This window comes from Peromyscus californicus, unplaced genomic scaffold (genome assembly GCF_007827085.1).
Source record: "Peromyscus californicus insignis strain IS unplaced genomic scaffold, ASM782708v3 Scaffold_3__1_contigs__length_106647218, whole genome shotgun sequence".
Classification (NCBI taxonomy): domain Eukaryota; kingdom Metazoa; phylum Chordata; class Mammalia; order Rodentia; family Cricetidae; genus Peromyscus; species Peromyscus californicus.
The window spans coordinates 5,125,797-5,145,935 of NW_026294551.1; the positions used below are offsets into that span (position 1 = coordinate 5,125,797).

At 53.1% G+C, this 20,139-nt stretch overlaps 1 protein-coding gene across 1 annotated transcript in view; it reads right to left on the reverse strand.

Moving 5' to 3' along the window:
- The window catches only part of Septin9 (septin 9), a 172,916-nt gene extending 161,510 nt beyond the window's left edge, over positions 1-11,406 (reverse strand). The window contains exon 1 of the mRNA XM_052756969.1: positions 11,373-11,406. Within this exon, the coding sequence (XP_052612929.1) occupies positions 11,373-11,391 (19 nt within the window). The 5' untranslated portion in view covers positions 11,392-11,406. The remainder of the gene's footprint in view (positions 1-11,372) is intronic.
- Between the last annotated feature and the right edge of the window lie 8,733 nt (positions 11,407-20,139).

Genomic DNA, 20,139 nt, shown 5'->3' on the forward strand with positions numbered 1-20,139 from the left:
GAGAGCCTGGGAGGTGATGGGTACAGGGGGCAGCCGAGAAGCTTCTCCCCTTCTCTGCCTTGAAAGGTATTCCCAGCAATAAGTTCTGTCCCCCTGGTGGCTTTGGCTCCTACTGCAGAAGCTCCTTTTGTTCAAGTCCCCCACAGCTGAGCGTGGGCCCTGAAATCTGGTGTCAGAACTTCCTCCCACTGAGCTCTGAATGGAAGAAGTGGTCTGGGGGTTCCTGCAGGAACCACTCAGCCAGGAAACTATTCCACTTGGCACTGCTCCGTTGTGTTTATGGCATACCCAGTTGTTTCCATGTGTAGCTCAGCATCCAGAGGTAGAAATGGAGTCCAGGAATTCTCTCTCCCTTTCCAGATCCAGTTCCACCTCCAGTACATGATCCAAAATCATAGACACCATCGCGTTCTGCGGCTCTCGGTGCCAGAAACCCGTGGGCAGTAGGGAGGGCCAGGATTTGAAACGCTGAGAGCCAGGAGCGGTCTTGGAGAAACCATCCCAATAGCCAGGGGAGAAACTGTACACTGAGGGTTCTGTTCTGTAGCCTGAGTCAGAGACGTAACTCTGATCAGAAGGGCAGGTGGGGATGGATCTGATGATTATAAACTTCTCACGTGCGGCTGACTCTTGACTGGACTCATGCTGCCAGGACAGAGCAGAAAAACTGTACCTACGCCTGACTCTCCAGATAGCTCGGCTGGTAAGGTGCTTGCGGCACAGCCACAGGACCCGAGTTCAGATCTGCAGCACCCACATAAAAAGTCAGCTGGTGTGCAGCTGTAATCCCAGCACTGTGGGGAGGAGAGAGGAGGGTCCTGGACTCACTGACCCGCCAGTCTAGATGAATGGGTGAATCCAGGCCAATGAGAGACCGCCTCAAAAACCAAGGCAGATGGTGGCTGAGGTTGACCTCTGGCCTCCAGTCACAAGTGCACGTACACCCACAGGCAGGAGCACGCACACACATCCCCCACTTCACCTCCTTCTCTCCTCTTGTAGGATTCTCAGCCACCGAAATAAATAAAATTTCAATCTGACATGGTGGTAAACCCTGGCCCTTGGGACACAAGGTTGAAAATCTTAAAATTCCAGTCCAGCTTGGACTATAAAGTAAGAGTCTGTCTCAACCCCCTCTGAAAAGATGGGGGGGGGGATAAGAGGAGGGGAAGGAGAGGGGGGAAAGGGAGGGAGGAGGAAGAGGAGAAGGAAAGAAATTATGACCACTCAGAAAGATTAACTTTCTGTTCTCTACATAGAAAATCAAACAGGTCTTGGTGAAGAAGCAGAGCCAAAAGAAAGTCACAAAAATGTTACTTTGGAGAGGTGACAGGTTAATTGATACTCTTCTAGATTCTGTGCTACTTCTGATACTTAATAGCGGTTTCAAAGGCACAGTCTAAAGAGTCGGTGATCCCTGCGCTCAGCAGGCAGAGGCAGTGGGTCCACACAGAATTCTAAACCAACCAGTAATAGCCGGGACTCCGGCTCAGGGCTAAACAAATACACAGAATAGCAAACTGTAAACTCTCCCAGTATTTTTACTGCTACTGTGTGCTGAGGAGGGAACTGAAGGGTGGGAGGGGTGGGGCGCTCAGGCACTGAACTTCATGAACCCCAGTCCTTGTAAATCCCACCTTTTAAGAATTGCTTAAAAATGACTGGAGCGATGGCTCGGTGGTTAAGAACAGCACTGGCTGCTCTTCCAGAGGACCAGGGTTCCGTTCCTTGCACGGACTCACACCACCTACAACTCTTATTCCAGGGGATCCAGTGCTCTTCTGACCTCTGAGAGCACCAGGCACTCCTGCAATGCAGACCAAACCCTCATGGACATAAAATAAACTAGATAAATCTAAAAGAGAATGTTTTAAGCATTTAAACACACAGTTTGGATTTTGTTTACTATTTGGCTTTTCAGTTCTGTCCATCATCTATATTGAAAAGCGTTCCCAGGGGCTGGCCGGGGAGATGGCACAGTTAGTTGGTCAACTGCTTGACACACAAGTAAGAGCATCTGAGTTTAGATGGCAGCGTCCATTGAAATCCCAGCACCAGGGAGGCAGAATCAGGAGGATCCCTGGGGCTCACCGGCCAGCCTAATTAGCAAGTCTTAGGCCAGTGAGAGAACCTGGCTCAAAAAACAAGTCAAGGGCTGGAGGGATGACTCAGTGGTTAAGAGAGCTTGCTGCCCTTGCAGAGGACCCAAGTATGGTTCCCAGCACCCATGCTAGATGGCTCACAACCATCTGTAACTCTAGCTGGAGGGATCTGGCCTCTCTGGCCTCTGTTGGTATCAACACTTATATGTACTAACACAGAGAGAGACAGGTGTAAGCATACACAATTAAAAATAATAAAGCCAGGCAGTGGTGGTGCACGCCTTTAATCTCAACACTCAGGAGCAGAGGCAGGCAAATCTCTAAGTTCGAGGCCAGCCTGGTCTACAGAGTTCTAGGAGGACTGCCAGGGATACACAGAGAAACCTTGTATCGAAAAACCAAAATTAATTAATTAATTAATTAAAAATAATTTTTAAAGATCTTTGAAAAATAACCACTTGTATTAGGGTTCTCTAGAGGAAAAAAATTATAGAATGAATCTATACATACTGAAAGGAAATTTACCAGATATAAAAAAAATAAAAGCCAAGTGTGGTGGTGCATGCCTTTATTCCCAGCACTCAGGAGGCAGAGGCAGGTGGATCTCTGAGTTCGAGGCCGGCCTGGTCTACAGAGTGAGTTCCGGAATGGTCAGGGCTACACAGAGAAACCCTGTATCAAGAAAACAAAAAGAAAAAAGGGGGGGTATTTATTAGAATGGTTACAGGGGAGCCGGGCGGTGGTGGCGCACGCCTTTAATCCCAGCACTCGGGAGGCAGAGCCAGGCGGATCTCTGTGAGTTTGAGGCCAGCCTGGTCTACCAAGCGAGTTCCAGGAAAGGCGCAAAGCTACACAGAGAAACCCTGTCTCGAAAAACCAAAAAAAAAAAATGGTTCCTGTGGTCCAGCTTGTCCAGCAATGGCTGTCTCCCAATGGAAGCTCCAAGAATCCAGGAGTTGTTCAGTCCATGAGGCTGATGTCTGAGCTGGTGTTTAGTATACACCGGAATCCTGAAGAAGCAGGCTGTAATGCCAGTGAAGGAACGGACTTGCCAGCAAGAGGGGGGGGGAAGCAGGCAGAGAGCTTCCTCCTTCCATGTCCTTTACACAGGCTGCCAGGAAGAAGGTGTGGCCCAGACTAAAAGTGGATTTTCCCGCCTCAAAAGATCTGGATGAAAAGTGGGTATTTCCACTTCAAATGATTTAGTTAAAAAAAATCCCTCACAGGAGTGCCCAGCTGCTTGGGTTTTAGTTAATTTCAGATGTAGTCAAGTTGACGAGAATAGTCAACATACCACCTGAGAAATAACGCCTGAGGTTGACCTTTGCCCTTGATGATGTCCATGCACGTTTTTATTCTTTCTCTCCTCCCTCTCCCTCTCTCCTGCACTCATACACATACACATACACACACACACAGAATTAAACTTTTCATTACGAATCTCCTCCTGGATATTTGGAATAGCACATGCTTATGAACAATGCACATACCCAAGGACCACAGCCAACTGACAAGGGTCCACTGGGAAGGCTAATGGACACAGGAGAAAACCCTGGATATTGAGGAGATTACCAGATCAGACACTGCTAGTCACACCATAGAAGAGCCATGTATGGCTGCCCAAGTCACCGAAGAGAGTCTGAGTTCATCTTCATCATCACCTCGATTGGACTTGGACTCACCAGGAGACACACCTCTGCCCTGCCCGTGTCTAAGTCGGCGTTTTCAGAGAAGTCTAACTGAGGAACAAAGACCCACCCTGAATGTGGGCAGCACAGTCCAAAGGGCTGGAGTTCTACTGCATAAAAAGGAAAGTGTGGCCAGCCGCTCCGAGTTCCTGCCATCATGACTCCCCTGCTATGACGGACTGGCCCCTCAGGCTATGAGCCAATGTAAACCCTTCCCTTCTGAGGTTGCTTTTGTTAGGCATGTTGTCACGGCAACAGGAAGGTAACTGACATGTAGTTTCCCTTCACCTTGGGGTCATTGGATTACAACACAGGGATTCCACATAGAGAGGAGGAGGTAGAGAGGCCCTGGGAGCACTGACCAGGAGGACGGGAGGAAGACCGAGGCCAGTTAACGTGCAAGAAAGGCCAGAAAGCCATCACCAACTGGCCGGGGGGTGGGGTGGGGGGAATGAAGGTTCCAGAAGGCATCACTGCAAAGTAACCAGCCAGCAGATGACTGACTGTCAAGTGGTGTCGTCTGTCACCCGCAGCTGTTACTCTATCTCAGACTGGTCAAAGGAAGCAGAGTCACTTCCTGGAGGACAGATGACCCACAGGGATGAATGAGGTGACAGGGATGGAAAAGTCACACTGCACCCAGCCTCGTGGGCCAGTCCCAGCAGGGAATCAAGACAGTGGACAGCTGTCCAGCACCAAGCCAGCGCGGGGGTCACTTGGCAGGTTGAGAGACAGTGCGGGGAACTTTCTGTCCACTCGTAATGAAATGCTGTACTGATGACGCTTGTGTGGCTTTGGAGACCACCACAAGAATGGCAAAAGAGTCACCATTAACTACCTGAGAAACGGACATGCGTGCAAAAAGCGCCAGGACAGAGAAGGGCATCCAGGAGGCAAACGGCACTAACTCTAGGGCATGGCAAACGGCTCACACCTGTAATCCCAGCACTCTGCAGGTGGAGTCAAGAGGATTAGGGGTTCAAGGCCATATGAAGCCTGGGCTATATGAGGCCGTCTCAAACAAACAAAACAAAAAGTTAAACAGAAGAGGAGGTGGAAAAGGAAAAAAGAAGGTGTCCAGGGACAGTTGCAGGCGCCAGAGCCTACCAAGGGGACTCACACCTGAAATTCCAGTGGGCAGAAGGCCGAGGCAAGGGGATGAGTTCAGGGAAGGAAACGGTATTAAAGCCAGTCCCGATGACGGCTAGAAGCACCCGGACGGTAAACATGGGTGCAGCCCAGCTCTGCACCCTCCAAGGGTCACACATCACCGTGGAGGGGGATCAGTGTGAGAGTCTCTAGGGAAGCGAGTGAGGAGCAGTCAGACATGGGCTGTCTACTCTGGAGAGCCGTTAGAAGGATGGCTTTGAGGTGTGCTTTGAGTCACCCCGGCTACCTGAATGCCTGCGGAGGGAAGGAGCAGCGTGACAGAGACATGCAACCCTGAAAGCATGTGCTACACCTCAGATAATTAAACGATACATTTCACACATGTGGGAACAGGCAGGGAAAGGAGCAGAGAAATGTTACAACCATAGGGTTTTAAGTTTCCCATTCAATTTTCTGTTTCATTGTTCAAAGAAAAGTCCACAGCACAAAAATCAACCACGGGCAACAACGGCAAAATAAAACATAATAGATAACATGGTCTATTGCAGAAAGCATTTCCAAGAAAAATGAAAAGTTAATGTTGGGGTCCAGCAGTCAAGACTGACCCACAGCCCACAGGAAGTTCTGCCATCCAGAGTGACTCACCCAGCATAGCTGAGGTTTTACCACACCTTGGAAAGCTGGGAGCAGTGTGATGCCAGTGCTGGCGAGAAGTCACCAACCCTTCCTCCCAGGCCTGTGGTGCATTTGGGCATTGTTCTTTCGACACCTCGAAGTGTCCATATGACCCAGAACCCCTCAGCAATAACGTTGCCTCGCTACCCACTCTACTCCACAGAGCCAAAGATACAGAATTATTGGTGAGTTTTACAGAGGACTCCCCCAGACCCCTCTGTGACGAGTGGCCAAGTCCCTTGCATGCCGGAGGATGACAAGCTTTGGATGTAACCCACTTACAAGCAGCTTGGGTTACAGGAGCCTTATCCCCCTGCTGGGATCTGATCCTCTCACAAAGAGCATTGTGAAAGGAGGCCCCAGGATGCAGGTCCCACTGATCTCAGCACAAGGCCTGGGCAGCCCGCCAGCTCACCCGTGCCCAGCCCTTCCTGGTAACCACGCTCACCTGGAACTCAGCTCAAACCCGGGCACAGCTGCCACTGCTCCTGAGTCAGCAGCTGCCCCAACACGCCTGGCCTGGAGAGGACCTGGAGCCTGGGCACAGCACTCGAGGGCGTCTTCTGCCCTTGTGGCCCACGCTTTGCTCCAGATGTAGTGCTGGGGGAATCAGAGCGTGTGCACAGCCTCAGCATCACTGAAGGTCTGGGAGGAGTGAGGAGGAGACCACTGTGGCAGACTGCAGCCGCACCTGCCACAGGGAAGGCTGGTTCTCCTGCTGGTCCTCTCCTCGGGATCCTCAAGGGTCAGGTGGGTTGGTGTGGCAAACCTCAGCTCCAGAGAGCCCTTCTCCACCCCTTATACCAGCATTCCAAGCAGTACTGAAGGTCAGGGTTTGACTGGTGACTTGGGACCCTGCCAGGGAAGGTCTGGGTCCAAGGGCCACCCTGTGACCTGAAGCTGGGATTGGCTTCCCTGTCTCCTGTTTCCTGTCCTGAGGTCTCCGGGCTGCCAAGCCAGGCTTCGGCGAACCAGGTCAGATCAGTCCCTGAACAAAGCTTGGTTGTTGCAGATCTGCGAGAGGCCACCGACAAACAGGGCTCCGGGGGCTGCCACCCGCTCTGGTTGGAGTGGCCTGGTGTCATCTTCACCATTGGCTGCAAGCGGACCCGGACCCAGGGCAGGGCTGGAGAGATAAGACCAAGAAAGTGGGCTGGGGGCAGAGTGCCCCTCAACCCTCAGGCCCACGGACGCTGTTACTGAGCCACCAGAGCGGTCAGAACGGAGCCTGGGGCTGCTGAGGCTGCCTGGGGCTGAGCAGCACCCAGCAGGCGCTTCTGGAGTGAATGGTTCAGAGCACATGGAAAACAGAGGTGGTCAGGAACTTTGGGGAGTCAGGGCCCCTCGAAGCTCAGAAGGGCTGTTCTGGAGAGGCTAAAGTTCCTGGAGCCAGAGCAAAGCTATGCCTTCAGAGACCAGCCCACCTGCCACAGTCGGCTTGGCTGCCGCTACAGACATGGGACCCCCGCAAGCCTGGTTGCCACATGACCCCCGTGCCTGACTACAACGGCTTATACCCACCAAGGCAGACTTCTTTTAATTGGCACTTTGGGATCACATGACCTGTGGCAGTTCCTGTCAGGACTCCGAGGTCTCTCTAGGAATCACTCAGAACTGTCCTTGTCTTTGCACAGGCCCCAGAGGGCTTCACCAGGCACTGGTTCTGGTGATTCCCCCATAAATCCCTACAGCAGCCAAGAGCTGGGCTGTTTCCAAGGTAACAGCCCCAACAAACAAGCCTAAGATAGGGCATGAGTCCCCTCTCTCCCTAGCCAAACATTCACACTCCTTGGGCCTGGGGTCTCTCTCTGGAGCCCCTGACATCCCCGGGAGATCCCCTCAGCATGTATATGCCTTGGGGCGTGGCCCTGGGCTGGTCTGTGCTAGATCTTTCTTATCAAAAACGTCTTTAGCAAATTGCAGAGCCCACACAACACGGCCCACGGACAAACATGCGGAATGACTGCCTCCGGGTTCCATGCGCGTGGGGGCCTCGGGCAGCCTGGGACGGACAGGACCATCTGAGAAAGGCAGCTGAGTGTTCAGGTGGGGAGTGTGCCTTCCATGGTCCCTACAGACACCCACCTGAGCCCTTCAGCACGTGGACAGCCCACTGTCTGTCTAAGCCAGCTGCTCCTAAGTGGCAACCTCCGTGGCAACCCTCCATCCTCTGCACCCACCCTGGTGTAAGCAGGTCCCACAGGTTTCAGGCAGAGATGGGTATCGAATACTCCATCCGGTACACTGTACTCTACTCTCTGATGGTGAGGAGCTGCAGAGTGGAAAGCTGGAGAGAGGAGGAAGCAGGGGCACGTGAGGTGATGGCTGACCGTGCCTGAACTTGCCTTCCCACCCCCCCAATGGTCTGGGAAGGGCTGGCTCCTGACTGGTGCTCAGTCAGCTCTCTTGGGACTGGGGGCCTCAGGAGCTGGGCAAGTGTGGGACACAGCCACAGACTAGCTGCGGGAGGAGGCGACCTCCTCTCCAGCCCAGGACGCTTGGATACACCTGAGCAAACAAGCTTGACCATGAGGAGGCAAGAGGTGGCCTGAGCAGGCCCCAAGATGCAGAAGGAGCAGAAAGAAGCACGGTGTCACCCAGTCCCATGCATGCCAACATGTGGGTAGCTTACTCAGAAGTGACCTCAGAGGGTGCATCCCGCACCCTTCCAAAGCCCCCTAGAGTGCTGGGCAGGGGTGAAACCCTCCTTCTTGTAGGCCTCCTAGGACTGAATCCCTGCTCAGTAGAGCTGGCAAAGCCAGCCACCTGCTTTGAGTCACCTGAAAGCCACAGGAGTCCCATGACAATTCCAAAGTGCACACAGAGATACACTCGCCCATTCTGGTGGCTCATGGCTAAGCCCCCCCAGCCTCTGTCGCTAAAGATTTCCAAGAAATCCAAGGGCACTGAAGGGGAATTCCAGGATTCTCACAGGTTGTGAGAAGCCAAGCTCGGAACCCCAGAAAATGAAAGGAGTGGCCTGCAGCCAGCTCCAGCACAGAGGGGCCTTCAAACCATGCGAGTGGAGGGGAGTTGAGGGAGGCCCTAGGTCTCCCTGCAAAGGTAGCACACGACCTCTTGGTCCCTCCTAATGGCTTAGGGCAATAATGCCTAGGGTAGCAGCTAGAGAGTTAGAGCAGGTACTTCTGGAACCTGCTGCTGTAGGAAATCACTGTCACAACCAAGCATTGTCCCTATTTAACAATGAGACATACCCCAGTCCCCACAGCACCTGGACTTAATCCCAAGAGCTTCACAGCTTAACGTTCCCACCTTTAACCACTGGGCCACACTGCTACAGCCTGCCACTGAAACAAAAGGGAAGGAAGATGTGTTCAGGAAGAGCTGGGGCTCTACTAGGGCTGCCAGAGGGTCCCCCAAATGCCCCTGCTGTCCTACAGCTTCCCTGCCTGGGAAGACCCTTTTTATTCCCCACTGCACCAGACCCCTTATTCCTGGAGGTTGGGCTCAATTTCAGACACTCCAAAAGCCACACCCCTCCCTCCTAGGTACACTGTCCTGCTACAGAGGCGATGGGGTTGGTAATGAGCTGGTATCCTGCCCATATCTCCCCCTCCCCACAGCGGCAAGGCAGGTTCCTGCCAGCTAAGAGCTTGTCCCTGTCACTGCTTCCGTTCCCTCTGGCCTGACTACAGGTGCCCGCCACATAAAACATATTTGGTGGCTGTGTGCACACCCATGGTGCTGGGGTCACTCAGACAGGCTTCTCAGGACCTCTCTTGAGAGGTCCAGGAATGCTCACAGCAGTTCCCTGACCACAGCGTGGCAGCCAGTCCATGTGTTTCAAGTTCATGAATAGGTCTAGAAGCGATAATCCCGCTCAGTCGATGGGAAAAGCATAAACTCTCCTGGTTGCCCTTGGATTTTCAGATACTGCAGAGATTTTTAACATTCTTTGCTACTTTGCTTGACTTTCTTGTGGTGCTGGCTGTTAGAGCCAATGTGACTTTGGCAAGAGACCCTACTCAGACCCCACTCCAGGAGCCCAGAGGACACTGGTGTGGGGCTGAGCCCTACCACCTCACCCCATACAACTGCAGCCGAGTGACCCAAGCACCCCTTGGCACACTGCCAGGCAGGGAACAAACTGGATGTGGTCCAGACCCTCCCTCTGCCCATCCTCCAGGGGCCCTGCCCCTTTAGGTAAACACAAGGAAACAGGGAGCTCGCTTGCTTTTCTAGGGGCTGGAAGCTTAACTTCTGCACACCTATCACAGAAAGTTTCATCTTTTTACAAAAATTCACCTGGTCAAGGTTGGGTGGGTATAGGAGAGATAGGAGAGATAGCAGGGCAAGTGCTGGTCTTAACACCATCCCCAGAAACTCCAGGCTTACCCTCCCCATCCAGACTTGCGGGGGTGGCTTTCTGAAGTTTTGCAGTAAGCCAGGCACCTGTGAGCTGGAGGACCTGGGTACCTCAGTGTCCAGACCCACCAGTCAGGAAGTGTGAGGAACCACAGGTGAGAACACAGCCATTGGCCATCCCCAGGCCAGCCAAAGAACCCGGGAAAGGGCCCCAATGCCCACAACCATTCCAAGCATCTGGAGCATGCTGGGGAGGGAGAGGGGCCCAGTGCCAAACCTGAGCACATACCACCTGGAAGCCCCCTCCTCCCCCACCATCATATCAACAAGTTCTCCTGAAATAAGCCAGTGACTGGGGGCCAAGCAGCCAAGGTAACAGCTAAGAACCACAAGCCTACTGGCCCAGAAGATTGTTTCTTAGGGGACACTAAATGACCCTCTTTGAGATGAAGTCAAGTCATTTGGGTTCCTGAATATGGAAAGCAGGAGGAAACAGAGCATGACCTCAAGGCAGGGGGATGGCCCAAATGACCTCTTCAACTCTAACTCAGTCTCCTGATTCAGAGCTCTTATCTTAAATGAATTCACCGGTTCTTGGCAGAAAGCTTCCTGTCCAAATAGATTAGGAGAGGAACCTGAAGACGAGGTTTGTGAGGTTAGGGGAAGAGGACAAAGGATCCGGCCTGGGTCACAGAAGAATGAGTGGAGAGGAGGGTTGCCTTAACCAGCTCCAGCCTCAGGTGGGCTGTCTGTGAAATGGAAGCGCAGAGTAAGAGAGTGGAGAGCCCTGCGACCCCCCACACTACACCTAGAGTGGCGCTGGCATGCTAGAGCACTCATGGCATCCTGAGACCCAAAGGACTAGCCCAGCCCTCATGGGTGGCCCCGTTTGGAGACCTTCCTGTGCCCCACTGGGCAAATGACTAATAGGAGTTACCGCCAAACGAGATGCTGGGGGTTGGTCCAGACCCCTCCATCCGGCCCCACCCCCACCAATCCACCAAGCTGCAGCCAGGTGCCTCAAGCGCCACCTGTAAGTCAAACATTCCACCGACAGGGCGAAGCGGACACCTCCAGAAGAGCCCCTCACAGTCTAGAGTGAGCCGGGTCTGTGGGGGACAGCGGAAGGGGACCCTAAGCCAAGATCAAAAGAAACTCTAGCGGCGCAGAGCGCAAGAGCTTTGCACGTCGGCCTCCTCCAGGCCCTGGCGGCCCCGGGGTCTAAGCCTAGGGGAAAGCCAAGAGGGTGGAGAGCAGAGCTCACGCGTGGAGCGCCCCACGACCCCCATCTGTGGGGGTGGGCAATCCAGCCGGGGGCTCTAGACTGTCCTGGGGGTACAACATCCCGCGAGGTCTGAGCCACCGGACCGACTTGGTTCCTGGGTGGCCTCGCCCACTCCGGCCACCAGCGCTCAGGTGACACACGCAGGTCCCCGACGCCGACCCTCCCCACGCCGGGCGCGGCGCCCACCTGAGTAGGTCTTCTTCATGGTGCCGCCGTGGCCGCCGCTCCCAGGAAAGTGTGGCGGCGAGGCCGCGGGGCGCGGGCTCCCGGGTGGCTAATCCGCGGCCGCCGCCGGAGGGCGGGAGGAAGGCGGGAGCACGGCCGCCCCGCCCCGTCGAGGTGCGCGCCCCGCCCCGCCCCGCGCCCCCACGCAGGTGCGCCCCGCGCCCCGCGCCACACCCCCCTGAAGCCGAAAGTTAGTCACCGCCACTTTGCCGGGGCCAGCGGGAAGAGGAGGCACCCGGGCGGCCCGCGGGCCACCACAGGACAGCCGCCGAGTGCGTGGGGAGGACTGGACGCTGGCTTAGTGAGCCGCGCTGAGCACCACCCACGGGTGCCACGCCGGCCGCGCTGGCTGCCCCGATGGGCCTGGGCCTCCGTGTCCTCGTCCAGAAGGTGGCCGCCTTGGGCCTGGGCACCATTTCTGCCGCATCTGACATTCAAGAAGCGTCCACTCTCTGCTTGTGCCTGGCTCCGTGTCTCCCTGTAGCAGGGCCCCGCGCCCGCCCGCCCCACCCCACGCCACCCCTGTGTCTCTACAACAGGGGAATCTGGAACTCTTCAGCTATGCGCGGAGTTCTTACTTTTAAATTCTTAAAAGTGCACGCGTGTAATCTCAACACTTTGAAGGCTGAGGCAGGAGGATCACCACGAGTTTAATACCAGCCTGGTTATACAGTGAGTACCAGGCCAGCCAGAGGTATGGAGCAAGATCCTATCTTTAAACAAACAAAAAAAGGGGCTGTGGTGGCACATGCCTTTAACCAGCACTCGGGAGGCAGAGGCAGGCAGATCTCCGAGTTTAAGACCAGCCTGGTCTACAGAGCAAACTCCAGAACAGCCAGGGCTACCCTGTCTCGAAAAACCAAAAGAAAAAACAAAAACAAAAAATAAAAAACGGGGGTGGGGGTGGGGCTGAGAGATAGCTCAGTGGTTAGGAGCACTTGCTAATTAACCATAGGACCAGAATTGCATTTCAAGCACCCACTCGGTGGGCTCACAATTTCCTGTAACTCCAACTATAGGGGACCCAACACTCTCTTCTGGCCTCCATTGGCACCAGCACACATGTGTGAGTATATTCACACAGACACACACATGGCTTACACAAGATGGCTCACAGATTAAATTCACTTGCTCCTGGGTTCGATCTCAGGAACCCACAAAGTGGAGGAGCCAACTGCCACAAATTGTCCTCTGACCGCCACATTACGTTTGAGCTGTGGCATGCACGCCCTCCCCCAACACACATACATGCTCACACAGGTAAATAAACAAGATGTGAACAGATTTTAAAAAATAAAATAGAAAGTAAAAGAAAAATCTTTCCATATAAAATGTTCTTTGTTTTGGTTTTGTGTATGTGTGCGCGCGGAGGAGAAAGTGATTAATTCTGTCCGGAGGGTGTTGAAAGCGGTCTATTGAGGCTATGCCAAAGCAAGGCAAACACGGCTTTGGAGAAGGCGAACGTGCCAGGTAGCTACGGTGATGGGAGGCGCAGGTTCCGGGCAGTGGGCAGGGCGTGGTGAAGCCTGGGGCGCCACTGCCTCACCGACTCGCGGCGCTGCCTGGGAAGGCAGCGCAGGCGAGTCCAGGTAGGGGCAGAGCTGCCCTGGCACACCGTTCCGTTCCGAAAAGCCCACAGAAGAGTTACGTCACCCCAAAATCCCCTTCCCTTTTTCTTTTGAAGGGAGTTGCCACTTTCCGCCTGAGTGTGGGAACCGGTCAGCGGAAAACCGAGAGTGCTCACAGCAGAGCTCTTCCCACCAGGCTCCCCCGCCACTAATCTGCCCCCCCCCCCCCCCACACACACAAAGTGTCCCATTCCAGTTACAGCACAGGGGGTCCCGGGGCCCCTGCTCCCTCCCTCATCTGAGGACCTGAGTCTCCTGAAGCCTAGGACACCTGCGGAAACCTAATGGATCCTGCATTGGAAAAGGCTGAGGAGATAGATTCGAGAAAGATGAGGTTTCTACACAAGGGACGTTTGAGGAGGGCGAAGACACCACATTTCGAATTTTTGTTTGTTTTGTTTTGTTCTGTTTTTCAAGGGTTTCTCCATGTAGCCCTGGCTGTCCTTGAACGCGCTCTGTAGGCCAGGCTGACCTCCACCTCAGAGATCTGCCTACCCCTGCTTCCCAAGTGCTGGGATTAAAGGCGTGCGCCACCACTGCTAGGCTCTCATTTTGAATTTTTTAAGTGGACAGCTTTTTTAAATGTGGGACATGTTCACCGCCTCAGTGAGTACAGAATAGCTGCCATCACCAATGGTGATGGCCCACATACCATCATAATCCTTCACCAGACAAGCTCTTGGGCCATCCATTTTTAAACCGTCCTTTCACTAGTCAGTCCCTCTGCCTGCTGAGTGGTTTGTGACCCTTTGCCTGCTTCCTTCACAAGCCAGATTTTGCTGTGATAAACGAGGATTATGACATTTCCCACATCTTGCCACATTGAGCTCATGATTACTAAGTGGTATTAAGGCTGAGCGTACACAACTTTGATCCCAGCACTCTGAGGCAGATTTCTGAAGAGTTCAAGGCCAGTTTGGTCTACATAGTGAGTTCCAGGACAGCCATAGAGACATACTGAGTCTCTGTCTCAAAAAAAAAAAGGGGGTGGGGGGGAGAAAGAAAGATTGTCTGTGTGGTTCTGAATAAAACAGGAAGCTCATGGCACTGGCCTTGAGAGCAAGGGGAAGAATCCGACCTGCCTGGGGGAAGTTGGAGCTAGGAAGAAACACTCTTGGGCACTGGAGGTCACTTCCTCGTGTGATGGCAGAAAGCTTAGCTTAACCATTGCCGGCAGTGTATTAATAAATCTGAATATTAATGCACTTCCATGAGCCTTGGGCCTTGGCACCCTCTGGATGGGTGACTCAGAAGACCACCTCTTGCTGGTGGTTCATGCTCTGTGTGAGGGTCCCAGACATCACAGTCACCTTAAGAGTTAATGATTAGCTGAAGGTTTTCCCAGGCAGAATGTAGAAGGTACCAGCAGACTCTTCCAACCTAGGGCATCTGATGCCATCCTCTGGGCTCTGAATGTACCTGCACTCATGTGCTCACACACACACACACACACACACACACACACACACACACACACACACACACTAAATAAATAAACAAACAAACAAATAAATAACTGTAACACTAAAAACAAGATGGTGTGGTGGTGCCGGCTTGTTATCTCACACTCTGGAGCTGGAGCCATGAGGATCAGTAATTGGAAGCCAGGGGCTACATGAGACTTTCTCTAAATAAATAAATAAACAACAAAAACCTCAGGGAAAACTTCAGGTTGCCTCATGAGCCCTTCAGACAGTCACAGGATTTCTGAGACGCCTGGCAGAGCACCTTGTAGGTCTTGGAGGTCCCCAGCAGTCTCCTGGAGGCTAAGATGGAAAAGAGTTTCTCTCAGAGGGTTTAGTGATGTCGTCCAGGGATTGGGGGAGGGGCCAAAGTGAGGAGTTGGAGGGACGTGAAGGGACAGTGACATTCTTCTAGATGGTTCCGACGTGATGGACACATTGGTCAAAGCTCATAGGCTATAGAACACGAAGGTAGAGCCTGGAGTGGCCCCTGAGCCCTGCCTGTCGTCCTGAGCAGCCAGCCTACAGCCCCAAGCAAGATGGCAGTGTGTGAAAACAGAAGCACCAGGGGAATGCTGGGATTTCTCTGTACGCTCTAGGCGACTCCTCTGCAAACCTGAAATGCTTCTAACTACAAGTTTTATTAGTTTTTAAAAAACCGTCTTGTGGGTAGGATGTTTGCCTGATGGGGTGGGTTTTCAGCACACATATTGGAAACGCCCTCCCTTTGAAAGGAGTTGGGTGCGTGCCCCATGTGGGCTGGAGCCAGCAGACAGTGAAAGAGCCTTTCACCCCGGACTGCTCAGGACCTGGCGGTTGCTAGTTCAGTGCTCAGGTGCAGAGGGAAAAGTGACTCAGGCCTGGAGCTGAGGGTGAGAGTCACCCCTAGGCAGGCCTAGGGGAGGCTGTCCCATTCTGGGACCACCTCTGGCCTGGACTCCTTTTGCCCCTCATGATGGGAATAAGGTTTTCATGAGAGCATAATTCCAACCTTGAAACATCTCCCACCATGAGGTCGAAGTCCCTTCCCTTTGAGTCTGGGTGGGCTTCGGTGTGAACATGAACTCCTGAGACTTCCCATCCAGAGGAAATGTAGTTACCCACAGGTCGGGGTTTAAAGCCACAGGCATGCAACCCCTCAGTGTCTGGAGTCAGGGCCCAAGGCTGTTTCTTCTTCAGGTTCATTTCCAACTTTCTTTGTGTAGCCAGGAGCTGGCCGAGGTTGAGCTCGATAGGAGATGGATCTGCCACCGAGTTTACAGATCCAAGAGCTTCTGTTTTCAGCCAGTTAATCCAAGCTCCTTACTAAGTGGGGCATCCCAGTCTAGCAACTTGGGCCTTCCGTGTTGGCAAGGGAGTCAGCCACCAACAAGGGATGGACCATCTCTTACCACCTGATTAGCTTGGTGTATTTTGTGTACCTGAAACTGGGTCCTTTATAAGGAAAAAAAATTGGGGTGAGAGGGTGGTAACAATTCTGGTGGCTGGAAAAAATCTAAACAGCAGGGCACCAGTGTGAGGCATGTTCCCCCACCTGGGTTTCCTGGTTAAGAAGGACCCCAGGCTGTGAGAACTTGGAGACAGGGATCCCACCAAGCCTCCCAGGCAGCCACCGGGCTTGGGAAAGGCCCAAGTCTAGAGCTCTGGCCAGTAGCAGAGACTCAGCTGGTCTCCTCATGCTGTCATCTGAGCCCTCCAGCCTCCCTCTACCTCTGTACTCCTTTGAGAACATTCCCCTGCTCGCTGAGTGGCTCCCCTGGGGGATGGTCCCCCATGGTACTGCTTGCCAGCTTATCTCCCACCATGCTGGAGAGAGCCTGACTCAGGTGAGAAGGTGGAGGGCTGTTGATGCGGTTCAGTGGGTAAAGGACCCACAGGGCAGAAGGAGAAAACTGACTCTCTCTTCCACACTGGTGCCAGGAAGTGTGTACATGGGGACAGACAGACAGACAGACACACATACACACATACACACACACACACTAAATTAAATGTAATAGAAAAAGATAAGGTAGTAAGAGATTGATGTTGACCTTTGACCTCCACACACACAAAAACACACATACACGTGCATACACCTTGAGAAGCTAAGTGTGATGACTCATGCCTGTAATCCTAGTATTTAGGAGGCTGAGGCAGGAGGATCGCCATGCATGAATTCCAGACCAGACTGGAGTACAGAGTGAGACCTTGTCCAAAAAACCAAAAACAAGCCAAAAATGAGCACCAGAGTCATGGGGGTTTCCAGCGGTTGCTCTCAGGTCCCACTTCCCTCCAGGGAGGTGCTGGTCAAGTGTCAGCATGGAAGGCAGACCTTCTCCTTTCTCATGTCCTGGAGTGACATCTCACCCCTTATCCTCCTCCTGGGAGAAGGGACCCAGGAGGGACAGAGGCAAAGGCGGCAGGAAGTGACCAGGACCAGAGGTGACTCGGCTATGGGTCAGAGGACTCTCCATCTGCAGCTTTGAGGGTTGGTCAGCCAATGACCACCCTTGCCTGGTCTCATGGAGGGACCTGCATGCAGTCAGGGTGAGCAGCTAAGTCAGGAACATAGACATGCTGTGTCTTCCCACACATCGGAATTTACTATAAGAATAAATTCACAAGGTCGGCTTCAATGGCTCCGATTAGCCAGATAGTCCCAATTCCCCTTGATAGGCGGCCACTGGCAATCACATGCTTGTTTATTCCAATTTTAATTACTAATATTAACTCTCAGTTCACACTCTAACTTCGTACCATGTCATAGAATGGCTTAGGAAGGGCAGAAGGAGATGCTGGGTTCAGAGGTCATCTTGAAGTCAGAGGTGGAGTTGGGAGGGGAAGGCTGCGAGGGACCAGACAGCGGCAGGTCAGGCACAGAGATGTCAGACGGAGGGCTGGGGACGGCGCATTTTAAGGGTCAGTTTGAAGTGGCTGAGTGTCCTGGGCAGGGGACACTGTGCTCTAGTTTGAACCCAGGGACAGAGGCGGGAGTTTTTCCATGTGGCAACTTCCTGGGGAAGGCTGGTGAAAATGGCCAGGTGGTAGGTGGGAATGAGACGTGGAATCATTCTTTCTTGACACCTAGGCTCAAAAAGGAAGCAACACGGGTCCAGGTTGTTACCAGTCACTGAAGAGCAGACCCAGCCTGACCTCGATGTTCAATTCAGTGCAAAGGGAGCCAGAGCAGGGCCCCCACCTTTCTGTACAGCCTCCCAAAGTAGGTCCCATAGAACCTCCCAGGCGCCCTGTGATTAAAAGGTTCTGGAGTCAATGGGCTGGAGAGCTGGCTCAGAGGTTAAGAGCCCTGGCTGCTCTTCCAGAGGTCCTGAGTTCAATTCCCAGCAACCACATGGTGGCTCACAACCATCTGTAATGTGATCTGGTGCCCTCTTCTGGTGTGCAGGGATACATGCAGACAGAACACTGTATACAAAATAAAGAAATAAACCTTAAAAAAAAAAAAAAGGGTTCTGGAGTCAAAGCCAGGTATGGCAGTGCACACATGTAATCCCAGCACTTGAGATGCAGAAGCAGGAGGATCATGAGGTGAAGGCTATCTTAGGCTACAGCAAAACTCTGTCTCAACAAGATGCAAAGCAACAATAAAGACATCACAGCCAGACATTCACATAGTATGAAGTTCTCCATTTAAGGGGCTGGGGAGATGCTTAGTGGATAAAATGCTTGCCACTCAAGCATAAGGACTGGAGTGTGCATGCTCAAAAGCCACGTACTGCTGGGTGGCCATGGTGTGTGTGCGCACGCACACACACACACAGAGTTTATAAACTGAATGTAATGAAAGATTTTTAGTTAGCTAGAAGTCCAGTTCTTCAATCTTCCTGGGCTCCAGCCTCCCCAGTGACCTCCAGTTCCTTGCACAGGAAGGCTGGTAGGAGGTGGGGAGTGGAGCTGGGCATGGTGGCACATGCCTTGAATCCCAGCATTTGGGAAGAGGCAGAGGCAAGCAGATCTCTGTGAGTTCAAGGCCAGCCTGTTCTATAGAGTGAGTTTCAGGACAGTCAGGGCTACCCAAAGAAACCCTGTCTCAAAAAACCCTTAAAAACAAATACAAAAAAAGCCCATGAGTTCCAGGCCAGCCAGGCTTACATAGTGCCACCCTGCCCCGGCCCTTGTTCCCCTACCATAAGCCCTTTGCATCAGCTCTTCTGACAGCTGTTGCTCATCTCTCTGCTTCACCCCTGCTCTCAGAGGGGCTCTGTTCTGGGGGGCAGGCTGGGGCCTCTGGATTAGTTCTGTCTGTGCACACCCTTCTGCATATTCTTTTTGTTGTTTGTTTTTCTCGAGACAGGGTTTCTCTGTGTATATTTTGGACCCTGTCCTGGATCTCACTCTGTAGACGAGGCTGGCCTCGAACTCACAGAGACCCGCCTGCCTCTGCCTCCTGAGTGCTGGGATTAAAGGCCTGTGCCACTACCAACCGGCCCTTCTGCACATTCTTAACACTCCCCACCCACCCCCACCACTCATCTAGTCTTATACAACTGATCACTGTCCGTCTTTCTTACCATAGCAGGAGCCATCCCCAGGGCCCATGTAAAGTAATACATGGAAATATTCAAGAAATAAATTTCAGATCAGCAATTGGAAAAAAAACTTAATTACTGAGACAAAAACATATGAGTGTTTTAAAGCTCTTGCTATTTTTTCAGAGTGCCTTCCAGGAAGGTGGTGTCAGGAGACACACCCACAGAGCCTCCTGGAGTGTCTGTGTACACTGTTACGGTAAATTTCACACTTCAGCAAGGCCTCAATCATCATCTGACCCTGCAACAGCCAGAGTCAGAGCGGAGTCAGCAGCAAAGAGGCTGAGTCAAGCAGGCCAGAGCAGCCCCGTGTACACACTTCCTGGCACCAGTGTGGAAGAGAGAGTCAGCTTTCTTCTCCCACCCTGTGGGTCCTTTACCCGCTGAACCGCATCAACAGCCCCCACCTTCTCACCTGAGTCAGGCTCTCTCTCCAGCCTGGTGTGAGATAAGCTAAGGATCCTCCTGTCACGGCTTCTCCAGCTCTAGGGTGACAGGCACACCCAGCCACACCCAGCTTTTTCCAGGAGTGCTTGACCCTTGCTACCATAGCTAGGGTCAGTCTACTGACTGAGCCAGCTCCCCAGCTCCCCAGCTCCCCAGCTCCCCAGCTCCCCAGCTCCCCAGCTCCCCAGCTCCCCAGCTCCCCAGCTCCCCAGCTCCCCAGCTCCCCAGCTCCCCAGCTCCCCAGCTCCCCAGCTCCCCAGCTCCCCAGCTCCCCAGCTCCCCAGCTCCCCAGCTCCCCAGCTCCCCAGCTCCCCAGCTCCCCAGCTCCCCAGCTCCCCAGCTCCCCAGCTCCCCGGGCCCCCACAACCTTTTTTTGTTTTTGTTTTTGTTTTTTCAAGACAGTTTCTCTGCATATCCCTGGCTGTCCTGGATGGAACTCACTCTGTAGACCAGGCTAGCCTCGAACTCAGAGATCTGCCTCCCGAGTGCTGCCCAGTCTTTCTCCCATTCTTTTTCTTTTTTATTTTTTCTTTATTTTATGTGCATTGATGTGAAGGTATCAGATCCCCTAGAACTGGAGTTACACGAGCTGCCATGTGGGTACTGGGAATTGAACCGGGGTCCTCTGGAAGAACAGCCAGTGCTTTTAACCACTGAG